We start from the raw sequence: 27,202 nt of genomic DNA, 5'->3' as shown, positions 1-27,202 counted from the left end.
GCAGTCCGTTTCCCTGGTGGGAGGGCTGGAAAGCAACAAAGGAAACGGCTAGAAAAAGGGAAACGCTGTTTTCGGGGAGTCGCTCCGGTCCGAGGGGATCCGGGTGCCGGGCGGCCCCGGTGCGTCGGTGACACCTGTGATGCAGCGCGGCCTCGCCCTGGGGTGACGCTGGACAGGCCGCCGAAGGGCCCGGAGCAGCCCCGGCCGGAGGCGATCCCTTCCCTGCGGTCCCTCCTTTGTAGCAAAGCCGAGGCTGGTTCCAGGGCGCTCCATTTTATAGTGCTCGTGGCTCTGAGGCGGGCTGTCGCGAAGGCCTTCGGCTAGGCCACGCTTGGGCTCCTGTTTTTCATATCCTTCAGAACAGAGGATCATTTGGTTTTACCTTTCGCTTCTCAGACCGTGCGATATGAGAACGAAAGGAAAAAAAAAACAAATCCTCTAGTCTTTGTCTCTCTATTTCTCATCTTTCCTACCTGTAAGATCTGGGACTTCCTTCCTCTCCGTTATTCTAAATATGCTTCGTTTTCTTGTGGGTGTGGACATTTATTGGCATTAATACTGCTGAAATCTTCTAGGTCCTTCAGGGTTTTTAACTTCTTGACTTTAAAACCTGCTTATTATTTACCCTTCTTTGCAAGGGAGCTCAGCAATCATCATGTAGGAGGAGTCATGGGGGCAGCATTTGGACTACAGAGTTGCCAATTGTGGTGGAATTTATATTTATACCAAAGCACCGGATATTTTAGGTGAATAAAGGTTAGGCTTAGGCTTTCTGAGACTTTGATTTTGCTTGTATTTTGATTTAAATAATGATCTTTGATATAGGTAATGGAAACGCTGGGTAATGGTACATGAAAACTTATTTCCCACTTCCTTCTCTGCCCATCCCTCACTCTGTCTTCTAAGCAGGACATTCCTCAAGATTGTGATTTATCTTTAAAAGAACTGCTTGCAAAAGAATGACTGGAAACTGGCCATTTTCTGTATCTCAAACAACACAGTAATTGTACATTATCTCAGAACATGTTCAATCGTGCATCAGCGTTCCATGCCACGCTTTAGTACCCATGATGTAGTCATTAGTATTAACCTGCAGAAATACTCAAGATTTTAATGCATGATTCACATTATAATGATTTGATTAATGTGACACTGTGTAAACTGCAGAAACTAAAACTTAGGTAGAATTTCAGAGAGAAATTATGTTCATAACTATAGGAATATAAGCAACTTAAATTGAGTTCAGAAGTCAAATTTTATAGACTTAAATTTTGTTTTCAAATATAAATGTGTCTCTAGTCTCAACTGTAACATTAAAAGGGAGAGAAGTCCCATGAATAAACAGTTTCCTGCGGGCTTAAAACTTAAGTGCTGTTATTGTGGCCCCTTACAACATGATAAATGGGGGGGGGGAAACCTGTAAATTTTCAATAAATATACCACTAATAGTGGTAAGTAAACTTAGAAGTTGCTTGTATTGGTGTTTTCACAGAGCAATGGGTGAGGAGGAGGCTGAACTTATTGTAAAAAGCTATGAGAGCCTGAAAAATCTAAATGACAAACTGGAAGGACTGGTGGTACTTAAATACTTCACAGTTGGTTCATTTCATGTGAACATGAAGGAATGATATTAGCATATGGACAACTATGAATTAAGGATTTTAGGTACTTCAGGTGTTCTGCATCTTATTGACTATTTTTTTAAAGCAAATATAAAATGTATTAAGAGGTTTTGCTCAGATGTCAAATTAAACTTTTGAGTTGCTTCAGGTAGGGTCTTTTGTTTTTGTTTTTTTTTCTCTGAGGATGCTGATGAGATTTCTGTGTTTTCTGGTCTGTTCTTAATACACCAACTAACTAGTCTACCCCTTTGAAATCAGTGGGAAGACTTAACTGGTAGTTGAATCAAGTCCTTGGCATAAAGAGTAAAAAAATTCTTATTTTCATAAATACTTTACATGAGAAACAATTGATGGCATAGGCAGTTGAATTCTGACTTCCACAAGCTTTTCCTAATGTGAAATCTTTGACAAGGTGATGAGTCCAGAAGATTTTTCCCATCCAGAGCCTTATTTATGTTTGAGCAGTGCAAGCTGGCCAGATTCCAGCATGGCACCTAGGGACAGCATTAGCATGCAACAGAAGTGCTCGGTGTAGCTTGGCATTCAGGAGCGCTGACAGAGCATGTTCAGGTATTTTCTATCAGCTATTTTAGCTGAAGAACTGTTTTATCCTAATTACTGTATTTGGGCTAATGGAATACCCAGGGAGTTTCACTGTAGTGCTGTGAGTGTGTAGGAAAGAAATGGTCTGTAGATTCAGAGAGGAAGAAGCTTTGCACGTGTCTGTCTTAAGCGGAGAACGAGGAAGAGCCAGTTTGTTTTTTTTCTGGCTTCATGGCAATCTTTCTGTAAAAACAAGACTCATGCTATGTTTAAAAATAAATTTCAAAATTACCACTTTTTTTTTTTAAGTCTTACATAGAAAGACCTTGCAYAATAATTACAATAAATAGACATGTTATTCAGTAGCATTAGCAAACAATATGAAGTGTGATAATAATAATGTAACTGATTGTTTGCCTCAACTTATTTATATAAAAATATCTGAAAGCATCTTTGTAAAAATACTGAAGTTATCTAAGTAGTTATTCTGTGAGAAACTTTCTAGGCAGATGTGTAGAAATACAGATTTATTACTATGATGGTTTTAAAAGCTGAGAGATATTCTTGGCAAAGTTTTGGCAGGTATTATGTTCTTGGACTTGCCTTACTGTGAATATTTGTTCCAATTTTATGGAGAGCATGCGATCCTACGGATTAGATATTAATGAAATCTTAAAATGTCAATTGTTCCTTCTGCTCAGTGTAGGAGTGGAATGACTAATTTACAGTTGCATTTTTAATCTGAGGTTTGGATGTGTTAGCTGGATTTCAGTTGTAGCTCTGCTGATTGAGGAAACTAGTGCCATATCTGCTCGTCTCACTAGCTCCTAGTCTTGTTGGTGAAATGCTGTGTGAGAATGCTCCCTAACCTGCCTCAAGCGAAATCAGATGGCTTGTCAATGTCTCCTTGTCTGTGTAATGTCACTGTCTTTTCCAGAACTGTATTTTGGAGTGCATGCAAGAACTTCCCTATCCCAACTGCTCAAAAAAGCCATTGAAGATGCTCAATTTCTGCAGCTGTTTGCAGAGTGATTGACTGTTTAGAGCCTATATGGTGAAGAACTTCATTAAAATTGAATAATGTGCATGTAGAGTAAAAACAGGCAAATAAAGCCAGAATGGTACTGGTTTCAAGAGGAAACAGAGTTAGTGATACTTGGTTGAGGGATACTGCATGCTGCTGGTTGTGTTTTCACTTGAATATGTGGAAATGGGTATTGGAGAGCAGACTAAAACTTACAATAGAGGATACTTCTAGACTGGGGTGTTAGGCTGATGGCCTATGAAGTGGTTGTGACTTGCCTTAGTCATTCCTGAGCTGCACGCAAGAAAGAGAATCCTAGATGCCTTCTGTAACTGATGATATAGCCTGCTTCTTGTGGGCCTCCTTCCCACCCCTGTTTGGGGAGTATCTGCGTAAGCATGCACTTGTAACTGTGACACCACTGTTCTGCCCTGTATGTCCTGGAAATGGTGGCGAAAACTGGATGTGTGCTACATCCTGGAGTATGTTATATATTATGCAGCTTGCCTCTCTGAAAATGTGAGATACAGCAGCTTTCAAGGAGGAAACATCTGTACTCAGATATCCTGTGTTAAGTAAGTCCAACTTCCCACAGCATAACTGCACAATTAGACCTTCTAGCTGCTGGAAAGAATCAGACTGAAGAATGATCTCTTCCTACTTAAAAGAAAACTGCAAAGCGAACAATTCCTGTGCCATTGCACAAACCAGGCACTTTTCTGTCCCTGAGGTGGGGTTGGGGAAATAATGTCTCTGTTTTTTTTTCTGACTTCATTGAACTAGAAACACCAGGTATTGTACTCCTTCCAGGAAAAGGAATGCTAATCACATAATTGCTTTCATTTATGTCAGAAGTTTATGATACAGATGTGACATCTCTTACTGAGAACTAATTTCCTGCTCTGAATCAAAGTGCAATGTTTTGGAGACCTCTTTTACCTGCTTACTGCCTCAGTACTGAGGCTGAAATAGTCCATTTGTGCACAGCCAGTATGCTTCGGTATCTGCATCTGAAATTCAAGGCTGCAAAGGAGTTATCTGTGCCAGCCTTGAAACAGGATGCAAGGGTGTCTATAACTTGACTTGCAGTGGCCAGAAGTATGGGCAGGCATATACATTTTGGTGTCAGTTATCTTCTGCAGAATGCTGGCTACATAGGCATTGTGGGCAGGCTAGGACATTGTTTGCATGCAGCTGTCCTTGTGTGAGTGCTCGCTAGGGAACTGCTTAGGGATATTTGCTTCATGGCCTAAATAACCAGTGTTTTTTGGGTTTTTTGGTTGTTTTTTTTAGCACTGCAGTAAATTTCTTTCTGAAACACCAGTCTGCTCCTGAAATCAATATTTGCCTTTGAACTACTTTCTAGGTTGATGTTGGATTGATTGTATACTTTCACTGGAGTTATTCATCTTCTATCTCCTAATGTTGTATTTGATAACATGCGCTTTTTCAGAAATGACACATTGGTATTGTTCTGAGATGGTTATCTGTAACTTTCTTTCAGGTGAACGAGTGCTTTGTTTTCATGGACCTCTCCTTTATGAAGCAAAGGTATGTGTGGTTGCTTATTGCTGCAGAAGGTACTGACTGTTCCTCAAGAAAGTAAAGAATTGTACTAGTTTATTTGCTGTGCCTTGCCTAGATGGGATTAAGGATTGAAGTTGAAATGAAGGAAAACCTGATCATGCTTTGAAATGTTTTTAAACCCTGTAGTTCTGTGTTTTCTATAGAAGAGTTAAAAAAAAAAAAAAAAAAAGTGGTACTGTACAGCTATTCTGGTAAACTACTAAAGGCCAGATCTTGTGTTGAACATCTGTAGTACACCTGGGTTCCCAGAACACTGGAAAGCGTTCATGCCTATAAGACTTGGTGCTGGTGCTAATGCATGAACTACTACGTTAACTGTAGTTTGAGCTTTCTCAGATATGTAGATGGCTGAGTAAAATCAGTGGTCTTCAAATGGGACAAAACTATAGAAGATAATGCTGGATTAAACTGACAAAGTAGGTAGTGTTCCCAGTTCTGGCTCTAACCTGAGAAATAATGCATTACGTATTTGTGACTTGGAGAAGTTTACTTACTGCTTTACATGCAGACCTCTGTTGCTACACTCTTTCAATTATGTGCTTTTTTCTTACGGGCCTTAACCAGATATCACTACAGTGCCATCTATTTTTCTGAAAGTATAGCTCCTAATTTCACTGGTTGTTTCCACTTCTGCTGAAACTGAAAAAGAGGCTGCTTGTAGCCATGTGGATTAGAAGACTTGCAGAAATTTTTGGCACACTCGACTTTAAGCTATCTTGAAAACCAATGCTTAAATTCTTTAAGTTTGTAGTGTTAGTAAATATTAAGTGATGTGCCGATATCAGAGAGTTGAAATAGAGAGAAAACTAGAAATATTTGGTGTCTCTTCCTATGCCATCGGGAAGCAGTCATTCCAATGTTACAAATAGTGTCCAGAGCGTTTCTGTTGTAGTTGTCTAAGACATGTCTGTATCTCCTTAAGATTTGACAGGAAAGGGAGTAGTCCGAAAACATATTTCCATTTTAATAATTCTAGCCTGTTCTTTCTCTCCCTCTAGCACTAGAGGGCAAGTTAGCTGCACATGTATGTTTGGATTGGTACCTTCTGCCAGTGCCTGTCTGGTTGCTGGCATAGGGAGGAGAGTAGGGTTTTTTTTTGTGTGTGTGTTAAAGCCAACTTTGAATATCAGCATCCTACCTCTGGTTGAGTAGAACAGCCCAAGAGCTGCTAGAGCTATGTGCTTTTCCATGCTGTGTTGTGACGTGCCCCTTCTCTCCATCATGCAAGGGTGGGCTGAATGTTGTGAGAGCTGGCTCTGCAAGCTTGATGCCAGAAGGGATTTTCTGAGTGGCAAGGGAGGTTTTGGCTGGCTATTTATATAGAGAACAGACTCTTCTGGGCTTCTGAAGTGGCAGGAGGCATTGGATTTTAATTTTAAAAAGTTACCCTCTAGGTTGTAATAATAATATCCTTGGCTTTATTGCTGTTCCTTTGATCTGTTCTTATTCTGTAATTCTTGATATGTAACTAACATATTTCAGTCCTTATGATCATATCCTTAGTTTGCCGTAGCAAGATGATCACAGAAGCAGTTGTCTTTCTGTCAGAGTAGATGAGAAATTGCTGTTTCTTACTTGACATGCAATAACTGTTTGTGCATCTCTGTACAATGCAAAGTTAAAGCAGGTTCACTTAAGGTACTGCTGGCCTCCAGCTGAAGGCTGATATCTCTTTTAACTGCTCTAAAATGACTGGAAGTGCTCATCTGATTATCCATTAATGCTCTCTCTGGTGAAAAGATGCGTTCAGGCAGGAAAGTATTGTGGTACAGAAACTTTAATCTTCTTTAACTTCCTACCTGTTTGTGTTCCCCAAACAAGTAGAGATGACTTAAGTGCATAGTCTATCTTTCGTTGGTCTGGATAACTCCAGGATTACAGTGAACTAGGTAGTCAAAATGAGCCACAGGATTAAGAGGCCCTTGATCCTAGTTGCAAGTCTAGGTGAGACCAAGTTTGATTTCCGTGTGTGGCATTGGTGAGATCAACCCTGGAATATGTGTGTTGTTCCCCCCCCCACACACACACACACACTCTGACAATTAAGTGGTGTGGGGTATTTTGTTTATTTTTTGTTGTTGTTGTCTTTTTTGTTGTTGTTGTGGGGAGGGTACAGGAAGGAGTCACTAAAATGCTCCCTGGTCTCAGGAAAATGTTGTACAGAGAGACTCTGGCATCTCAGAAATACTTAGAGGTGACTCAAGTAGCATGGCAAGAAAATAGCAAGTAATACTTCTGTGAATTGTTTTTGGTTTCAATGAGTCTTAAGAGTAATCAGGGATTAGAAACTGAAGTCGGAGAGGATGGTTCTTCACATGTCTAACAGTGGAAGTAATAAATTGGAGAATGTTGTCAAATGGTAGCCAAGAGTGGCTTCTCTTTCTCAATGTCTCCAGAACAAGACTTGATGCCTTTGAGTGAGATCCCTTATCCAAGACCAAGGTGGTGGATTTAATTTCATATGGCTAAGAAGTTCAGGGATGTGTGGCAGGCACAAAGATAAACTAGTTAGGGTTATGTAATATCTGTTCTGGGCTGTGTTCTTGCAGGAAGAGGCATGTCTCTAGTCATGTTTTTCATATAGATGTAGCAGCATGAGCATTTATGTGCTAGGCTGTCTGCAGGTGGAGGAAGAAGTTCTGTTGTTACCTGGATAGCATGTGCTGTTGTTCAGGCGTCTGAACATCTTCCTCTCGCATAAGTTGAGACAGCGTCTTGTAGGCTGCCATGTGGACCATGCTAAAATATAAGACTGAAAAGTTTCTAGGAGGGACACTTCTGAATCTGACTGGTATTGTGAACTGGTGGGAGCAAGTGTGTGTGTGTGTTCCCTTCTGCTTAACAGTCTTGCCTTAATCTCTGTATCAGGAAGTTACTGTCTTCATAGGACAGTCTTCTCAGAAATAACTTTTTTATTTTCCTCATATATACATTCTTAACCTAGAAAAAGCCCTTACTGCAACTTTTCCTACTGAATATAATGCGCTCTCTGTGGCTATAGAAATCCATATTATTTTACTTTTGAAGACTCCTCTACTTCAGCCAGCCTACCTGTCTGTGAGGTAGGGGCCTGCATGTGAACAAGCTCTCTAGTGAATGGCTTTTGGCTAACTTTGGGGTAGTTAAGTGACTGCTTGTTTACTCTTCTGGTCATCCTCAGGGGCTTTTGATCCTTCTTATGAATGAAGGTATTCCTTTGTATAGCTGAGTCTTTTGTTTGCCTAGCCCTTCCAAACCTGTAAATAGGTAGTAACTGGTGTTAGAGAACTTTCTGCTGTGAGATTGCTGCCCGGTATTTCAATGGCTTGCATGGAAATCTGCATGTTTAGACTCTGAAAGGTCAAAAACCAAAAATTGTTCAGAAATCTTTGTTCTCATTGATACTGACTGAGCTTTTTTCTTTGTTCCAGTGTGTAAAGGTTGCCATAAAGGACAAACAAGTGAAATACTTTATCCATTACAGTGGTTGGAATAAAAAGTAAGTATTACATAAAATGAAGGCAATACTTCATTTTTCTTTACAGATTGTCGGTTTTGAATGCTAGCTTAATGGATTAGCACTACCAAATATGTGTCATTAGAAGATTATTTCTGATATTGACTTATTTAAGTGATTTTATACTTAAGCCAATGATTTGTAGTAACAGAGTAAACATTTCCCAACTAACTGTTTCCTTCAGAGCTTTGGTTGTATAGACCAACTAGCTTAAGGTGTCAGTCGACTAACTGGAATGCTTTATAGCAGCTTTCTAATTCTATTTGTTCAGGTTTGGAAATAGTTACTATAATTCCTTTCTTACAGAAGTATGTAGTATTTCCTTAGGTGTTGGTAAGAGAGGCAGTCCCTGCTGAAGTGGAGCAAAACTGTCCGCTACTCAGAGAAGTGGTGTCCTTTACTCTTATAGTCAAACTTTGCTACCAAAAGTGGTATAAAGGTATGGAGTAGCAGGCTTTAGTGGAGGCTGCTCTCAGAATGGGAGAGGCAATCTATTTTAGTCCTTCACCTGAGCAGGTTTAGCCTGTATTTCAGTTCTTGCCTCTCATGCTAAGGTAAAGCTAGAGATATTTTTTCCCTTCTGCAAAAATAATAGGACTATTACATTTGCATAGTTGATTTTTCTTATTTGAGTTTTATTCTGTAACTGGGTTATGAATTTAGGAAACTTTTTTTCCCTTAGCGATTTAAAAACGTTAGCTCTTCAGACTCCAAGTCTCTTTCAGAGAGCGTTTTTCTGAATTTTGTTTCATCCCAATGCTGCAGACTCTTGAGTGAGGACCAATATCGTGATCTCACTGGTTTGACTAAAAGCTGAACTTCATGTTTTGAAACCCAATAATTCTTTTTTAAACATATTCCCCACAAAATGGGCAGATAAGTGTCCTATCCTAAACACCAAAAGTTACAGGGAGTGTCACTGATTCTTAAGCTGGCTGCTGTATATTGATGAGGCAACATAAATTTGATGCTTCATCTTCTTGTTTATCTCTGGTGGTGGAGGGTGCCATAAGCAATGTTGTGACTCTGCTTCTTTTCTTGCTTGCACTGTTTTTGTTTTTTTTTCTTTTTTCCCCCCTCCTTCAAGCTTCCAATTAACTACATTAAAAGTGGCATTGCTCCAAGATCTGGATGGCTGGGACTGTATGTCTCTTTAATTTTGGTTTCTATAATTGCAGTCCTCTTGTACATTACTTGGTAATTGCTTCTTAATTTTTTTTGCAAATATCAACAGTTAGGATACCAAAAAAAAAAGTTTCTTCACCATTCACTATAATGTGTGCAGCACAGTTGTACTTTTTTTTGAAGGTGTCCCACAGCTGTATTACAGGAGTAAGATAAGTGGCTACGATATCTGACCAAAGCACTATGCTAAAACTGTAGCTTTAGAACATGTACAGCTGGGTGTGTGTTTTTCTCTAACGGTTGGATACTGAGTTTGCCTTGTCTTAAGAATCTTGAAGACCTTGTACTCCTGTAGTAGTATTGTTCTTGCCACGTTGGTGTTCTAAGACTGGCAGTTCTTGCCATGAAATAAAAATGACGTGGAACTCTTCATATATGGAGCTTTAGCTTGCACGCTTTAGAATAACTTGGCCACTTTTAATGTGTTTTTTTAATTTATTTATTTGAAGTAATTTGTCAGATTGCTCAGTGATTATCCACTCTTTGACAAAGTGGAATTCTTACTCATAATGGCAATTTCCCCAACACCTGTTCTCTTAAATCGTTCACTTCAGATTCTTCAAATATTCATGCCATCTTGGTTTCCTTCACAGACAGAAATCAGAGCTCTTCTTCTTACAGTAAGATCTTATTGCTGAATTTGTTAACCTATAAAATGTTGGAATAGATAAAGGAAACTCGCTTCATAATATAGTTATGGCTACAGATGTCCCATAATTTAGTAAGTGTAGCTTTTTTTTTTTTCCTGAGATGCTTTTAAATTAAGACAATCCCCTCCTCCCCAAATTACCCATCCTTCAAGTTTGGGAAACTCTTCAGAAATGACTGAGGGTTATACTTCCCTAGAAAAACTGCTACAGCTTCAGTCAGTGGGGAATGCATTTGATAATTTACTTTTTTCAGTTGTGTCAGTCCATAACTTGTCACAAAAGCAGAGTTCAGTCTCAAATTCTGTGAAGCTTTTAATTGACTGTTGGGAGTAGAATTCAATTATGTAGTGTTTTTGAATGATTATTTGATTTTTCAGCTGGGATGAATGGGTTCCAGAAAGCAGAGTGCTCAAATACGTGGATACCAATTTGCAGAAACAGAAGGAACTTCAAAAGGCCAATCAGTAAGTGTTTTTGTTAAAAGTCCTTGTTAGTGAAGTCATCTTTTTTCTGTAGAGCTTCAATCCAATAACTATATTATCAAGGAAAGTTAGTGAGTTTAAAAAAAACCAAAGTCTTCAGGAGGTATACTAGTCTAATCTTCTTTCCTTGAGATGCTTTGACATACAGAGATGTTCTGATCTTTGCCCTCCAGCAGTTGAAACTAAGTAGCTTTATTAAAGCAGTGACTTTAGGTTTTGCAGAAGAGTGGATTGATGAAACTGGGGGAGACAGCCTGACTAATTACAAGTACATTCTTTAATGTGGAAATTAGGCGATTAAAGTAAGTGATCCTCATGCAGTATGCTTAAAATATACTGTTAAGTAATAAGAATCTTTTCAGACAGCTTCAGGATGCCTACAAATACTTTGATCGCTATGAATGCTATTGGAGGGAGTGGGAGAAGAGATAAAAATGTTTTCATCTAGAATATGTTCTGTTTTTCTGAAGCAGTTAGTGTGCTGCTTCCTGATGATTCAGAATAGCAAAGATGGTGGGAGGGGGAAGAAGTGAATGTTTATACTGCTAACTTCTTATTTTATGAAGAAGCATACATCTTTTCTGTGTTGAGTTGAATTTGTTCCTGCTTGTGACCAATGCTGTCTTCCTTGTCTGTTTTCCTAAAACCATTTACTGAAAGTTCTCTAAATGTTCTGCGTAATCTGTTACCTTTCAGGAAAACACACTTCTCTTCTCATTAAAGTCTTATTGCCAAATTTATTTTTTAAAGGGAACAATATGCAGAGGGGAAGATGAGAGGTGCTGCTCCAGGCAAGAAGACATCTGGTCTGCAGCAGAAAAATGTTGAAGTGTAAGAAACTTCTTATGTAAAAAAAACCAACAACAACAAAAAACCATTGCTTGTCAATTTTACTCTTGATCTGTAAATGGTAGTTTTCTTATAATAGCTCCACAGGCTAAACTAATTACCCCTGACATACCCCCATACAGAAATTGTGGGGTTTTTTTAATATATATACCTGAAAGGCTTTTGTTGAAGTATTTTATTAAAACAGCCTTCTTAGACTGTACAGTGTTAATACTGAATCAGGGTATTGAGTAGGCACTTAACACTTGCAGTTCTTTTTCTTTGCATGCTATTCCTCTTGAATTAGTGAACTGACACTCAAACGTGTTTAGTCCTCATAAGATTTGTGCATCTTGGTGAAATCAGTTTTTGTACAGAATGCTAGAATCATCCCAAACTGCCCAAACACTGATGGGGGGGTGGAGGGGGGAAGTCTTTAAAATGCCTTGCCTTCCTACTGTACAACTGTTAAAAGTACATTTAGAGAATCTTTGATATTTTGCTGTTTCTAATTAAACTAAACCTATATGCTGTTAAAAATGTTTTTGCATCTTAAGAGACCAGAAGCAAGCTCAGACATCTATCAGAAAATGTATTTTCAGAAAGTAACTGTCAGATTTCCTTCATTCCATCCTTTTGTTTTTCAGAATAGCTTGTTTGGCCTTATGTTTAGATTCTCATACAATCAGTATAGCTCTGCTGCTTTGCTCAATGTGCCATGAAACTTTTCTGTTTGGGAAAATACTTAATTTACTTCATAATGAAGATGTTCATTACTAATGTGATATTTTGGATGCTTTGAACTCCTAACTTCCCTTATAATTCTGGTGTTCATGAGGAAGCTGCTGAATTGATACCACTTCGTAAGAAGAGGCATTTGGCTGCAGCCTCAGAATTCATGTCTCATTTATGGGCAACTTCTGTTACAAAACATGTATCAGTGATTTGAAGAGTGCAGTGGCAGTGGGTAAAGTTGCTTTTTTGCTCTAGATCCTGTGACCTGAATGCAGATTTCACTTTGGACTTGGTCAAAGCCTGCCCTAGGTTGTAAATTGCCTCTTGGTCTTTGGACTGGGGAGTGAGACGGATCTGGTCATAATGCTGTCTGCGTATTCCTGCATGGTCTGTTGCTACAGATCCTGAGATGCCTTAACCACATTGGCTTGCTGTGGTGTGTAACCACGTCATGGCTCAGAAAGGACCTCTGACAGGGATCTAGTCATCCTTTTGTGTTTGTTTGAGGGGGGGGGGAAAAAGCCTCCTTAGACAGTTCCTAATGAATGTCATTAAAATCCAATTTAAACATATCTAAGTTATGATCATTACTAATGGGGCTGCCTAAGGGGCTGTTGTGCCTGATTCTCCTTGCATTTTAGTCAGTGGGAGTAGAATTAATTTCATGTGTAACCTTGACACAGGTACTTGTGACTCAATTGTAAATGCTAATATTTTAGTGACTCTATAATTTGCATTATAGTGAACATCCCAATAGTAACTTTAGGCCTAGGCTCCAAATACTATTAACTTTAGTCATCTTGATAGTTCAAACTGAATGCAGTGGGATGAGTCTTATTCCTTCCAGCTGAGTGAATGCTAAAGGTTAACTTGCACTAGAAAAGCAATGAAGTTCAAAGTTGGCTTAATCCCCTCAACCACGCCTAATAATGTTGCATCCAAGGTAGATCAACACAACAGAAATGACTTCACTGTAAACCTCTGTTTTTAACTATAAAGCTTGAAAGCATGTTACCAGGTCTGTCTTTACTCTCTGGTTGAAACCCACTGGGGGAAGGGAATGGCTTTGCTTTTTGCTGTCATCACTACTGTAAGCATGGGTGATTGTTTCCAGCATAGCAGATCAGGTAATAAACTAACTCTCTGAAACTTCTGTTTCATGTTGATTGGAAAAATTAATTCCTTGATGATGGATTATTAGAGCAGTAAAGGGGAAGAAAGAAATAATACTGTTGCTAGAATAGTAGTCTTGCTTTATGAAAGACATCTATAACAGGGTCCGTATGCTTGTTGCACTGATCTTGCTCCTAGTCTCTAGCCATTACTAGCATCTGATGCATCCTTCTAAATTAGACCTGTGCTTCCTCCAACAAAGTCTCCCTATTCTTCTTCATCGGGAGGCTGAGGGAGAGGAAATACTTTGACTTATCCTAGCAGTGATGCAGGGTTGTGCGAGACTGATATATTATTGACTGACCTACTGCTTCTCACATCCTGCTTACAGCTAAAGGCAAGATTGCTTCTGAAAAATCTCAAAATGCAGTTCTAAAATAAATAAGACTTCTGGATTGTTCTCTTGTTATAAATCTCAACTGCTACTTAAAGTACATGAAGTATGGTTGGTGGGGAGGGGGAGAAATTGGTCAAGCAACTCTTCTAAAAGGGTAATATTGTCAACCTATTTAGGCCTCAAAATTTACCTTTTGTAGCATTCTTGGAGGATTGAACAAAGGGAAACACGATAACTTATTTTTTTGAAACTTTTTCCTCAGACAGCCAAACAGTAATGGAAAGATAAATAACAATGTAAGCACAACTTATCCTCCAGGAATGTTCAATAAGACTATAATATGTTGCTAAAAAGGTAAATTTTTGAACCTTAAATAGATTCTCTTAAAGGCTAAACACTAGGTCTGACATTCTTTCCTTAACTCAACCCCCATTGTGCCTAGATTTTTCAGACGAGATGGAGCGCATACTGTTTGCTGTTTGGAGACCCCTACAATATCGACGCGGTGAGTTAAGGATGGATTGTCAAACCAGGATTTTCATCCTGAAATCCAAACCTCCTTGCTTTTGTAGATTTCTTTTAGAGACTCTTAAAGTCTTCAGTTGTAATGATGTAAGCTTTGGTAGCAATTCAGGTAACAACTCTAAGTGCTGCAGTATATCTTTTTTCTTTTTTTTCCTTTTTTAAAGCCAGTCTGGACTAGCAGTTTTTAGTCTCTCTGAAGTGCATATGTTTTCAATTGGGAAAGTATATGATATGAGTAGTCAAATGCATTCAGCATATCCACTGTTTAAAAAGAAGTGGAGAACAACTGACTTCATATTTTTGAAACTGGATAGTTCCAGAAGATTACAGTTGGTCTGCATGCTTACTGTAGTGTTGAGTCCTGTTTCTACTGAAATCAGTAATAAATTGCACTGTGTTCTGTAAGTTTTGAGAGCTAGGCTTCTATGATAGATGGTTTTACAAATGTGAGGATTGATCTTATTCCTTAATGTGCTGTATTTTTACCATTGAGTTGAGTAGATTCAAAATACTGCTTCTGTAAACTGCAGCAACTTGTCTAAAATGCTTTTAAGACTATTCATAAGCAATGTTTAATCAAATAGAAAAATGCATGGAACAAAAGTTGTATATGTTTTAATTTGAGATTAATTATTCATCTTACAATATTTAAAAAATATATTATAGAAAAAGTTTATAGCAGCTTTCCAAAAATTGAATACAACACTGCAGATACTGTTTTTTCCAGACTTAATTTTCTGTAGCACAAGTGAATTCCGGCTTTTAAGAATTGATGCCATCTTTGGCAGGCCTAATATGACTAACTTTCAAAAATCAGTGAATAATAAGACCAAGCCAGCGCTTGGAAAATAAGAAGGGCAACCTAGACTATTACCAAGTGAAGATATGGTACTGAATAATGAATTTGAGAATGTTTGTGTTATGTTGTTTGCAAATATATCATTAAAAAAAGAAAAATCTCATCAGAGATGTTTTCAAAAGAACTGTCAACTTAAACATAGAAGTTACAGTCCTTTCTTCTAACAGGCTTGTTCTTAATCTGAACATACTACTCAAAAGCCTGTGTTCCTGCCGCATGTCTCCTGTGGCATCTTCTGCTATCTTTGACATGGCTAGTAGCTCTCACACAAGCTACTTAGTCCTCTAAATGTTGAGCAGCATATGAACACTGCCTGCATGCCAGTTGTCTTGAACCATAAGAACTCTGGAATGCCTCAAGCCAGAGGTCTTCCTGACCTGTTTTGCTGTCTGATGGTGACCAGTAACACGTGCTTAGAGATGACAGTCAAATGAGGCAAGTCTAGAATGCTGTTCTCCCAATATAACCTTTCTGCTTCTAGCAGTCTGCAGTTAAGGGATGTTGGAGCTGCAGGCTCCATCCATGTGGTGGGTTTAATAGGTCTGTGTTGTGTTATTTTGTCTAGTAACTTCTGAACCTTTTGAACTCCTGGCAACCACAGTGTTCTGTGGCAGTGAGTTCCTAATCTGAATTCAGTAGTCTGTTGAGGAGAGAAGGGAAGAGGATGACTTCTCCAGTCTTTTTAATGTCTGTTGCTTATTTTTATTTCTTTTCTCTATTTCTTATATTTTGAGAAACAGTGATTAGTCTTTCAGATTCACTTTTTATCTCTAACGAAACCTCTACCACATTTCCTTCTTCTTGCTGCCTGGTTGTTAGCTTGAGAAAGAGCCCTTGTCTCTTGGTTGCTCCTGGTATAGAAGCCACTACTACACTACTAACCATTCTTGTTCTTTTTACCTCTTCTGATTTTATTGCCTGTCTTCTAAGGTCAGGTGGCCTGGCTGTGCATGAGAGACCTACATCTGTATAATCCTGACTTTCTTTTGTCTTTATCCTTTTGCTAATAATGTTGAATGTCTTAATTGTATTTTGATAGGAATGCTTTCTTCTCTCACAGCTGACTTAGTGACTAAGCTGTTTGAGCAGTAATGGCTGATTTAAGGCTCTTTTAGCTTATGTATTTTTCACATGTTTTTCATTTGCTTTTTTTATCTAGTCACCTGGTGTTAGGGCAGATTTTATGATTCCATACACCTTAGGTATGACTGTCCTGTTATATTATCTGTAAACTGGCATCTCACTAATCTCCTTTTTCTGGCCCTTAGGCATTTGAGTTCAGTATATTCTTGAGATGCAAGTGGTAGCCCACCTTCATTCTCTGCTACTTATATCTTAACCAGTTGTATTGTAGGGAGGTTCTGATTGACTTCTAAGTTCCTTTAAAAGATGCTTGGATTTTGGGTAAGTCAAATACTCACTGTCTACAACATTTTTGATCTCCATGTCAGGGACTCCCAACTGTTGTGGAATAAGTAAGCCTTCCAAAGTCTTGGCTTTTCTTTTGATGTCGTCTGTGTCTAGTTTACTTAAGCAATTTTTATTTTCTACCGACAGTTCTTTAGACATGTCTCATAAGACCCTCTGGTTTAGAACTTTAAGAAGAATTGATAGTAATTCTCTTAAGCAAAAAATGCTGTCTTCCTGAGGTAGTATTTCCATCCCACCCCCACATAGTGTAAGATTTTTTGACAGTTACTTGATTATCTTTCTTCTGATGGATGTGTATGGAAAGGCTGAGCATAATCTTTCAATATGTCTTTTGCTGTGGTATCCTCTTTACCCTCATTTACCATTTAGTCCCAAACACAATACTGGTTTGGATATTGGGTATGGAAGCCCAGTATTATATTCCTGTGGCATGGACTGCTTCCTTAGTTTCCCTCTGGATCTGTTGCCTTTGATGCATAGCATTTCATTGTAGTGAGCTATTCTATAAGCTATAATCTTGTGTTCATTTCCTATTGATTATCTTCTTTCTACAGAATTTCAGAAGCTTATTATGTTGATATCTTTATTTGTTTTTTGGCTTTCTAATTTGGTCTCACAGTTTGACCCCTAATACTTGTATGTTCTTGGTCTAGCTGCTTGTTCTCGTTCTGCTGAAGCAAAACCCTGCAATGAATGCTGGTTTAACTTCTTACCAGAATTCTGTTGATCGCTGCTCCTCTTCAAGGAGGAGGCAGTGTCTGACCACAGTGGGATGCATCCTTTAACGCTGAGCTGTGGGACCTTTAGTACCTTTCAGCTCTCAATTCAGTCTTAATAAAACTCTTGCACAGAAGCTTCCTTGAAACTTCCACGCTCTTCCTTCTGTTTAGTTCCATTGTTTGTCAGTTCCCAGTGAAAAGCACCAGTCAGTAGTGAAACAAGTAGATGAGGAGGGCAGCTGGGTTGTACTGTCTTGTATAAAGGGAGGACTGAAAGTTTTGTACCGCTGTGACCATGTTCTAGGGCTGCTTGTTCCTGATGTAGGCATGAAATGGCACAAGAGGATGTTTTAACCTCTCCTCGATAAGTTTTACCCATTTGTGTCAGTTGAAGACTTATGTTCCCTTCGTCCAAGCGGAATTTACTGTCATTGTGAGGCACATGTGGTGTTTCTCAGGTGTATGTCTCAAAATGAGTCTGACTAATGGGAGGTAGTTATCTAAGGTGTGCTGCTCATTTCAGGCTCCAACTTCTGTCAAGTAGTGCTCTCTGCAACCTCGGTCACACACATGCTGCACCTTTCTCACGGATAGATCAAATACATTGCATGCTTAAGTTACTGTACACAACAGCAGCATTTCATCTTGCACAGCTGCTTTAACCTAGTAAATAGTAGTGTTCCAGACTGTCTGCTGTGCAGGCTACACTTAAAAATTTGCCTAATGCTGTTTTATCTCTAACCTGAGCTCTTTCTCTGTTCCCTAACTCAAATTTATCTTTCAAACTTTGCAAACAGGTGGCTGCTTTGACTTGAAGCAGAGGCATATCACTTGAAATATAAGGAATGAGGTGGGAGAGCACAAGCAACTGCCTAGAATGGATTATGCTATACTTTGCACTTCAGTATCAGAGATGTGTTTTACTGTCTTAATTGCAGTAATTCTTGAAGTACTTTGTATTGTCTGTCTATTCCAGTTTTCTAGGACTCTACTCCTAGACTAATGCTCTAATGTTATTTTTATCTTGTGATTTTAATCCTGAAAAGAACTCCCAGTTCCCACTTGTTTACTCTAGGTTTGGAAGAAAACACTCTTCAATGCAGAAGCCCATTATCAATGACTTAACTTGACAACTGTTGCCTCTTCCTGGAGAGAGACGATCCACTGCTTTATTTTGCTTATGGTTCCATTTAAGCCTAATGCTTGTTTGTGACTTGAAGCTTAAAAGAATGCCTTACTCTTCCTATCCTCAGACCTTTCTAGAAACTGTGCCTACCTCCTGACTCAGCTAAACCCAGTTCAAAGGCTGAATACAAATGTCATCTGATATAGTGGTGAATTTCCAAAGGAATAATTTTGTACTGGTAAAAAGTCTTATCCATGCAATCTGGAAACATATGCTTTATCTCTGTAAAGAATATGACACTGAAATTTTTTTGAGAGGTTTAACTGGACTCCTGTTCATAGTGAGCAAATAAGAACATGACTAATAGTACTCTTATTTTCAGAAAACTAGAATTAATATTGGTTAGTAAATATATAAAGTTCAGATAACCTAACAAAAACATCTGTTAGAGTTTTATTTTGTCTTTGATACTCTTGACTTATGTGAATATTTTTACATAGCATGCATTGTGTTTTAGGTGTCTCTGGAAATTTTTAGAAGTCAGTGTCTTGGAATAGCTCTTCATTTGGAATAAAAATAAGGGTTAAGGATAGTGAATTTAGAGCAGTCTGAGGAAGTATGTAAACTAGAAACATTAAGTGTTTAGAGAAAACCATTTGGAAGAGAAACACTAGAAACATTTGGAACAGTACTGAATAGTGTTGTTCCTAATAAGTGGGAATTAGGTGCAACTGTGATCTCCCCTTAACATTCCCAGTGCAATCATAGACAGCCCATGCAACTTCATGCATCTAATTCTTACAGTGGTATTTAAATCATCCTCTGCTCCTGTAGTCATAAAACTCTATGTTTTCCAGTGTTTGACTGCAAGTTATTTTGGTTGTCTGAGACTTACCTGATAATTCCCCTGTGTTTCTCTTTTCCTGTGCTGTATTCTGCCTTTTAAGCAATCCTTGAAATACTGAAAAAAACCACCTACAAATCTAGTGTAGTTTTCCAAGAGCACTTGAAAAGTATGAAAAGTATCTGCAGACATTACTTACATAAATGTCAGTCAGTACTGTTATTAAATACTAATGTGTTTCTGACCTGTCATCTTTTGGGTTTCTGTAGGTTTAATTATGCATCATAAGTTTACTGAATCCCCCAAACCAATGAATATTACCCTATTACATGGAAAATCTTGAAGTGTCATAGCTGTGCTGACAGATCATCTCTGGTGCTTCTCCTTTCATTTGTGTTTGTCTAAATATTCCATAGGCTGCTCAATATTTGATCATTGTTATGAACTTACTGGACAACTCTGACTCTCTACTTTCAGTTTTCTAAGTATTGCTATCTTTATTTTTTGCAATAATTTGTGTTCTTCTTGCAGGAAAACAAAAAAGAACAAACAGAAAAGTAAGTATGTCTTTATTTGATATAAAAAAGTGGATATCTTTAGTGAAGGATTCTTAGTTGGGGCAAGATCTTAAATCTGCCTCAGCTAAGTTTGCTGTCACCTTATGTTCCTTTTAGTCTTCAGGTGTCTCTTCCTCTTGCTCAGGGGGAATAAATACTTTGCTGGTTTGTATGCAAATTATTTGTTGCAGTCTGAAGATTTGAACCTCTTGCAAATTGAAAGCAAAGTGGTATCTCCATAAATCTGTTCAAATAATTTTATTAGTCAAGCTTATATTTTCTTATTGAGATGGAGATGTGACATTATTACAAGACTGAGCTGCTGCTTCCAAAAATTCTTCCAAAGAATGTGTAATGCATTACAGGTTCTTAGTGCAAAAGAGTCTTCAGATAAGTGTAAATATATCCACTTAAACTGTCACAAATGTGTGAGACTTCCCGAAGACAGGTAATAACACTTATTTAAAAACAAACAAACAAACAAAAATACCTGAGAGAAACCTGAATCTTACTTCTAAAATTTTCTTTTTCTTTTTACTGATACTTCTTACTGGCTTACCAGATTTCTTACGCAGTATAATGTCTGCTTTTTGTACAGCTCCTGGAATTGGAGAAGGGAGCAGTACCAGTGAGACTCCCCAGCCTCCTAGGAAGAAGAGGGCTCGAGTAGATCCAACAGTTGAAAGTGTATGTATTTCTGACTTTCTTACAGGACTTTTGACAGAAAACAGGAAGGTTGCTATGTACAGAAATATAAACACCGATATTGTCCTATAGCCAGCAGTGTGAAATGTTACAACTTCGCAAAACTAAGGTTCCCAAATGGCCTTGGAAAGTCTAAGCTATATATCCCTGTTCCTTGTGGAGCCTGCAGGAATTACTGTACTCAGTTCAGTGGTGTATTTCAGTTGTGGAAACAAGGCATATGGGTGACTCTTTGCTTGGGCAATTATCTGAAAGTAATCAGTCTGATTTCACTTTTTTCAGGAAGAAACATTTATGAACAGGGTTGAAGTAAAGGTGAAAATTCCAGAAGAGCTGAAACCATGGCTTGTAGATGACTGGGACTTGATCACCAGGCAAAAGCAGGTAACTTTTGTTTTTGGCTTTTTTTTGTTTGCTTTTTAAACAAAGGCAATCTAGCCTTATATAGGCAAGGACAGTAAAACTGGAGTTTCATATCCTCTTTAAGTGCAATGTAGCAAAATATCTTGTAGAGCTGACACAGTCAAGTAATCCTGGTGGCTTGCTTGACTGAGATCTGGTTCCAGCTGGATTTTTACCAGAGATCACTTGTGAGCAGGACTAGCTCAGCAGAGTTGCATGTAAACTTGTGGAAGAGATTCTTGCATCTCATTTAGTCTAATAAGGCATAAGTTAAAACATCAGTTAACTCTGAACTTGTATGACCTTTAAGCATGGTGTTGCCCTAAGCATGTTTGGTCTGTTGTTATGCTTTGAACAGTTTACTTGGTTGGTAGAGAATAGTGGTCCATGGGAACATCCCATGTGATGCACATTTACCTCAGCTCCTTCCTGTCCTAAAACTTTGTTAAAAACTTAGCAGTGAGTGCGATATAAAGTATCTAAAGTTGTACTACACCTCTGGCAGACAACTGTCTTAGGGCAGTGATTTTTGATTCTTCTGCCAGGTTGGATCAATAGAAATTGAATGATATGTTAGTTTTACCTAAATTAAAATAAAAAAGGTTTAAAGTAAAATACATTCTCATGGCCTTAAAACTTGTTAAAGAATCTTGACTTGTTCCATGTGTGAAACCAGTTACTAAAATTAGCAAGAGGCATACAGAGTAATAGCAATTTTGAAAATTGCTTGGTAGGCTGCAATTGCATGCTCTGATTGCTACTCCGAGGTCTGCCTTTATTCTCAGTCCCAAAGAAGCAAAACTTCTTGTTTTCAAGTCCTACGTGGATAGGGCTGACTTCTTGATGAAAACGAATCTTAGACTTGCATTTGCAGTAAAGGTGATTAAGCGCTAATGTGTGTCACACTCGCTCCGGTTCTAGGGACTTGATTGTTTTCTGAATGTCCTCAAGAGCCTTTACAGTCTGTACAAGGAAGCTGGTCAGTGAACTGGGGCCATGACTCAAATGTAAAACAAGTATGTGGGTTCACTGCAGCGCTCAGCCTTGCAGCATATGACTTTACTGRTGTCTGTGGATACAGATGTTTTGTGTATGGTATTAAAGACAGAAGCTGATCCTTGGTGAATCATGGCTGGGAATATTGTGTCTTCAATTCTGGAGGCTCTAATATAACCGTGACACTCTTTAGACTGTGTGTAGGCACTGAAATCCCCAACAGGTGTCTGTCAGGCTTATTTCCCACACCATGGTGGTATTAGCAGGTGCTGAACTGTGGACATAAGAAGCAGAGCAGGCAGACAAAAGAATAGGCAAAACTTCTGTCACTGCTTATGTACCACTGTGTGTGGCCTAGTGTAGACAGGGCTGTACTGCGTGTGCGTGTGTTGCTGCATACCTTTGACTGTTGGGGCGACTGATGGTTTGTCATCACGTTGCTGTTGAGTAGCACAAACCTTAAATGGAAATGAGAATGTAGGTGCTGTTACGGTTTTTCGGTATGCCACAAATAAGACAGTTATATAACACTTAAGACAGTTTAATAACACTTAACATCTTAATTCTATTCTAGAAATGTCCTTATGCATGTCAGATTAAAGTTAACATGCAGATAGAAATGTCTGCATAAACTAGACAATTGGTATTTGTTCAACTTTGCTTCTTTCATAGCTCTTTTATCTTCCTGCCAAGAAGAATGTTGACTCCATTTTAGAGGATTATGCAAACTACAAGAAATCACGAGGAAACACCGATAACAAGTAAGTGGTAGTCATTTCAAACCTTAAATATTTTTTTCTATTATTGTTTGACTTGTGCTTCACAGAAAACTTAGTGAGTTTATTTGTTAAATAGATCCCAACTCTATGTCCAGCTTAATGCTGAAGACTGAGGTGGTTAAGGAGCTCACAAGTCTTTGAGGAGATGATTTGTAAATGCAGTTTTGCTCTCAGGAATATATCACTTCTTTTTTTTTCCCTCAAGCCTTTGCCGTAAAGGAAACTGACAGAAGCAAAGTGAACTTCTTCATCCACTTCGTTCTAGCTCAGGTTTACTACGTTGGGTGAATGAATTCAGTGCTAGGTGTAAGCTGAGCAAACTATCGAGAAAGCAACCAGCAGTTGGGCAAAAGTGTTATGGTATAGGTAGACTTTCTCATGCAGCTATGTAGAGTGGTGGGGAAGAGAGAGGTAGAAGATGACTTTACCTAGTACCTTACATAGGAAGAATCAAAGGGGGCAAAGCTAACTATTTTGAGGTGATAGCTTCCAAGATTCTTGTAATTACCCCAAGGGTCAAGCCTTGACAACAAACAAGGCACTTTTATTCTTAAGTGAAGCTTTCCCATTTTAAGGAGGCAGGAACTAGAAATGTGAAGTTATTTTCTTCCATTCAAGTGGAAGCATATTATTGACTTGTCTTTTATGTAATTGCCCTAATGTCTATCTTCTAAACTTGGTTGCAGGGTAGAGCAAGGGTTGTACTTCTCAGGTGTGCAGTGTGACTGCTTATACAGAACATTAACTCCTATACGGTTATTCTTCAGTTAGTTGTGAAGTTGGAGGCCTGCAGCAGATGGACTTGAGACATGGTTAGAAAGGGGCAGTTTTCTGAAATACCTGGTGGCTACCCCTTCCCATTAAACAGAAGTTCAGTCTGATTACTTAAAGTAATACTGCACTTTTTAACTGATGTGAGTTGGGATTAACTTTGGTAAAAACAGAAGAGCTGGTAATTATCCTTAGAGAAATACTTATTCACCGCTGCTTTGAATAGACTGCTCTACGAGTTAAGCTAATTTCTCTAAGTGAAAAGAGGAGTAAAAGCAAGGCTTCTTTTGGTTTGAGTAAGTTCTCACTGAGTTCAGAACAGTTCATTTTAAAGGGAAGTCTTGAAATGCATCCTTCCCTACAGCTGTATGTTTTAAGGCTTCCAATCAACTTTCTTTGAAAAGTCCTGAGATCCTTATGGTTTTGAGGGACTGAACAAACCAGCTCTAATCTTGTGTATGTCCAGTCATTAGAACAAGACTGAAGCATTTCCTCTGTTTACCAGGGAGTATGCTGTTAATGAAGTTGTGGCTGGAATTAAAGAATACTTCAATGTAATGCTGGGCACTCAACTACTGTACAAATTTGAGAGGCCCCAATATGCTGAAATTTTAGCAGATCACCCAGATGCTCCTATGTCTCAAGTTTATGGTGCCCCACATCTACTGAGATTATTTGGTGAGTATGACATCTACAAACTGAAGGGGAACAGTCAAAGGTACTTAAATGCTTGCTTTTCCTGTAGTTTCTCAGTATGTCTGAACTGCAGAAATTTGAAAAGTAACTTTGCAAACAGTGATTTCATTCTTTCCTTACCCCGTATGTCTAAAATGGTCAGAGTAATTCATCATTTTAGAATAGAAATGGACTTTCAATACAAGGTTACCTAAAGTAGACAGGCTATGTATTGGAATAGATTCCTAGGCTTTTTGTATACCCTAGCATAAGGTTTAGACCTTATTAAAATGCTTGTTAAAGCTGTTGTTTTTAACTATAACAAGTACTTTTTTTTTTTTAAGTACGAATTGGAGCTATGCTTGCTTACACTCCTCTTGATGAGAAGAGTCTGGCTTTGCTGTTAAACTACTTACATGACTTCTTAAAGTAAGTACAATAGCCCTGCTTACCAAACATCTTCTGCTTGCTGAAAGATTTAAAAGTGATGTGTGGCCTGTGTTCACTGATGCGTGTTATGCCTGTGAGTGGTAGCTTCGCTGAAGCTTACAGTAAAGTTTGATCAAACTCTGATGTAGAGTAACATATGAACAAGATTGTTTTAACTTCTCTCCAGTATACTGAGGTTATTGCCAGTTAGGCCTGTGTGTGTATTTACATACCTATTAGTCTGTGTGCTTAAACTGTCAATGTCTGCTTCTTGTTTCAAAATAAATGTTGAAGCATTCACTTGTAGTGGTTATTAAAAACAGATGACAATTATAACACAACAGTTACTAAATAATTAACCAACTGTTAGAGTGATAAAGCATCCTGCTATTATTTCTGGGGCAGACTCACTGGTAGCTTTGGTTCTCTGCCCTATGCTGTTGTGTTGCTCTAGACACTTTATTACAAGTTTAGGATGAAAATTTCATCCTAAATAGTAATTTAAGACTTTATTTTTAAAAGTGTTTCACATTTAAAAACCAAAAATCTGGCATTTGATTTCAGATAGGTAATGAAATATAATCTCATGACTGCTCTAAGGCACTATGGGGTCACTTGCTGCTTAGTTCATCTTTAAATGTTTCCTGAATGGGAGATTCTAAAATGGAACAGAATAGATTTCAGTATCTACTGAGGTGTCATACCTGTGCTCCTTATATACCTGTGCCAGGTATATGTACAATATACATATGGTGGCTACCCCTTCCCATTAAGCAGAAGTTCAGTCTGATTACTTAAAGTAATATTACACTTTGCAGCTGATATGAGTTGGGATTAACTTTGGTAAAAACAGAAAAGCTGGTAATTATCCTTAGAGAAATACTTATTCACAGCTGCTTTGAATGATTTTGGTACCTTTCATGTACCCCTACAGCCCTGGAGGAGCTTAGCATTATGCTTCTGGGATTAAAAAAAATAATAATATGGGTAGGTGGGAACAGATGGGTGCTCTGAAACTGTTCGGCTGTGTGCCAGCTCCCAGCATCGGTGCGCCGCTCTTTGCTTTTGCTCTGCTGACAGCTGCTCGTGGTCATCTTGTACTAAAACTCTAAGCTTCCATTTGTGATTGTCGTGGAAAGAAGAAATGTTCTATGTCCTTTCATGCAAGACTGTAGTGGTCAATTCGTAGTATTTGGGAGTATTGATTTGTAAATAACTGGAGTAACAAAGGGGTTAAGCTGTTTTTGCTAATAAAGATTAAATCTTATTGCTGTGTGACTGGATCAGCTATTCGAAGTTAAAAGAAAACCCTCAGCTAATCCAAGAAGGTGATGGAAATGGATAAGCCTGATTTCCAGGGCAAACTTGTTTTGGAATAATCGTGAAGTTTCTTGAGTTAACATAGGGTTTTGGATAACTGCTGAAGTAAATGCAAGTGCTAACAAGCTTTAAGCTGTGAAGCATGAAACATGAAGCCAGTGCACTGACCAGAAATCCCTGAGTCCGTTCAGTGAGCAGTAATGACATATGATGCTCAGCTTCTGGCTACCACCCTTAGTTTGGTCATCGCTGATATTCCTCTAGTTATCATTCATTTAGCAATTTAAGCTCCACATTTGTTCAAATGGAACTGCATGATGTCCTGTTTCTCCTGCCCCTTTCTGAGTAGTATCAGTAGTAGATTGATTCTTGGTACAGCAACTGGCTGAACCTGAAATGTAAGTTGTTTCACCCTTATTATGTTAATCTTAACCTTCTTGTGCTCGCTTGGAGGCAGATTTGCTTGACAAAAGTGTGTTTGGAATTGACTTAAGCATGAGTGGTCAGATCTTTAATTGCTTTGGATAGCTGACTTTCTAATAGATGTTAGATTTGTACTCTTGAAATCATGTTTTATGATCTCAGTAAACACTTACTAATTCAGTCATGGGATGTTAAACAAGAGACTTCTGACAAAAAGGTGTTTTAATCTTTTTTTAATGTCTCTTTCATAGGTATTTAGCAAAGAATGCTTCCGCATTGTTTAGCGCCAGTGACTACGAAGTAGCACCTCCTGAGTATCATCGGAAAGCAGTATAATACTATGCTGCTTTATAATGAAGTGATACTTGGATCCTTGTAATAATACTCTCCACTTCTACATCTTGTTCTTCACCCTCCTATTGCACATGTCTCTATTGCACAGACTATGTAAACATAAAGTGAATAAAGTTGTGTGTTTAAAATGGAACTGGCATTTGTAAGTTCTGAAGACTTTCTTGCTCTGAAATGGAAGCTTGGAGTCTGATGGGAGCTCTTCAGTGTTTCTGGCTTGCTACTGTGTTTTTGCCTCAATGGAATGTAGAAAAAAATGCAGTTATGATATTTCATTGTATGAACTCTCCAGTACTTGTGGGTCTGGTTTGACATTAAGACTTGCCTACCTAATCTGCTTTATTGCTTAGTTATAACAAACCTAGACCCTCAGACTCTTGGGGGTTGTGATCACATAGTGTTGATGATATTAATTAGTCTGACTTTCAAACCCATTTACTTTCTTGGTGTTGGAAGTAAAATGCTTGGTCGATAAATGTATGTATGCTTTTATTTAGGTAGTTGAAGGACTGTGACTTTTTTTATAGTCTAATAGTAGGAAAATACATTATCATATCTTAGTGTCCTGGAAATGTTGGTCTTTCACAGTTGTTTTTCAAATCTTCAAATAAACTTTTTTAATTTCAAA

At 38.4% G+C, this 27,202-nt stretch overlaps 1 protein-coding gene across 5 annotated transcripts; it reads left to right on the top strand.

The window, feature by feature from the left end:
* The first annotated feature begins 4,362 nt into the window (after positions 1-4,362).
* Positions 4,363-27,202, top strand: MORF4L1 (mortality factor 4 like 1). 5 transcript variants are annotated; one of them, XM_026060694.1, is made up of 14 exons: positions 4,363-4,393; positions 4,694-4,740; positions 8,187-8,254; positions 10,051-10,077; positions 10,485-10,571; positions 11,340-11,420; positions 14,105-14,167; positions 19,698-19,723; positions 20,322-20,410; positions 20,711-20,812; positions 22,499-22,587; positions 23,882-24,054; positions 24,396-24,480; positions 26,475-27,202. In XM_026060694.1, exons 1-14 carry the CDS (start codon positions 4,378-4,380, stop codon positions 26,557-26,559), a joined length of 1,038 nt encoding a protein of 345 aa, XP_025916479.1. In that variant the 5' UTR covers positions 4,363-4,377; the 3' UTR covers positions 26,560-27,202. The 5 variants fall into 5 exon arrangements, with proteins under 5 accessions (XP_025916479.1, XP_025916481.1, XP_025916483.1 ...); XM_026060696.1 differs by lacking the exon at positions 10,051-10,077; XM_026060693.1 differs by lacking the exon at positions 4,363-4,393 and having other exon boundaries at positions 10,012-10,077.

The sequence above is a fragment of the Apteryx rowi genome, unplaced genomic scaffold (assembly GCF_003343035.1).
Source record: "Apteryx rowi isolate R43461 unplaced genomic scaffold, aptRow1 scaffold_170, whole genome shotgun sequence".
Classification (NCBI taxonomy): Eukaryota; Metazoa; Chordata; class Aves; order Apterygiformes; family Apterygidae; genus Apteryx; species Apteryx rowi.
This window is presented reverse-complemented; position numbering and strand designations above follow the sequence as displayed.

Coding starts and splice junctions, on each gene's coding strand:
- MORF4L1 (XM_026060694.1), top strand. Junction 8,255..10,050: donor TACAGTGGTTGGAATAAAAA/GTAAGTATTACA, acceptor TTTCCTTCACAG/ACAGAAATCAGAGCTCTTCT. Junction 10,078..10,484: donor TCAGAGCTCTTCTTCTTACA/GTAAGATCTTAT, acceptor TTGATTTTTCAG/CTGGGATGAATGGGTTCCAG.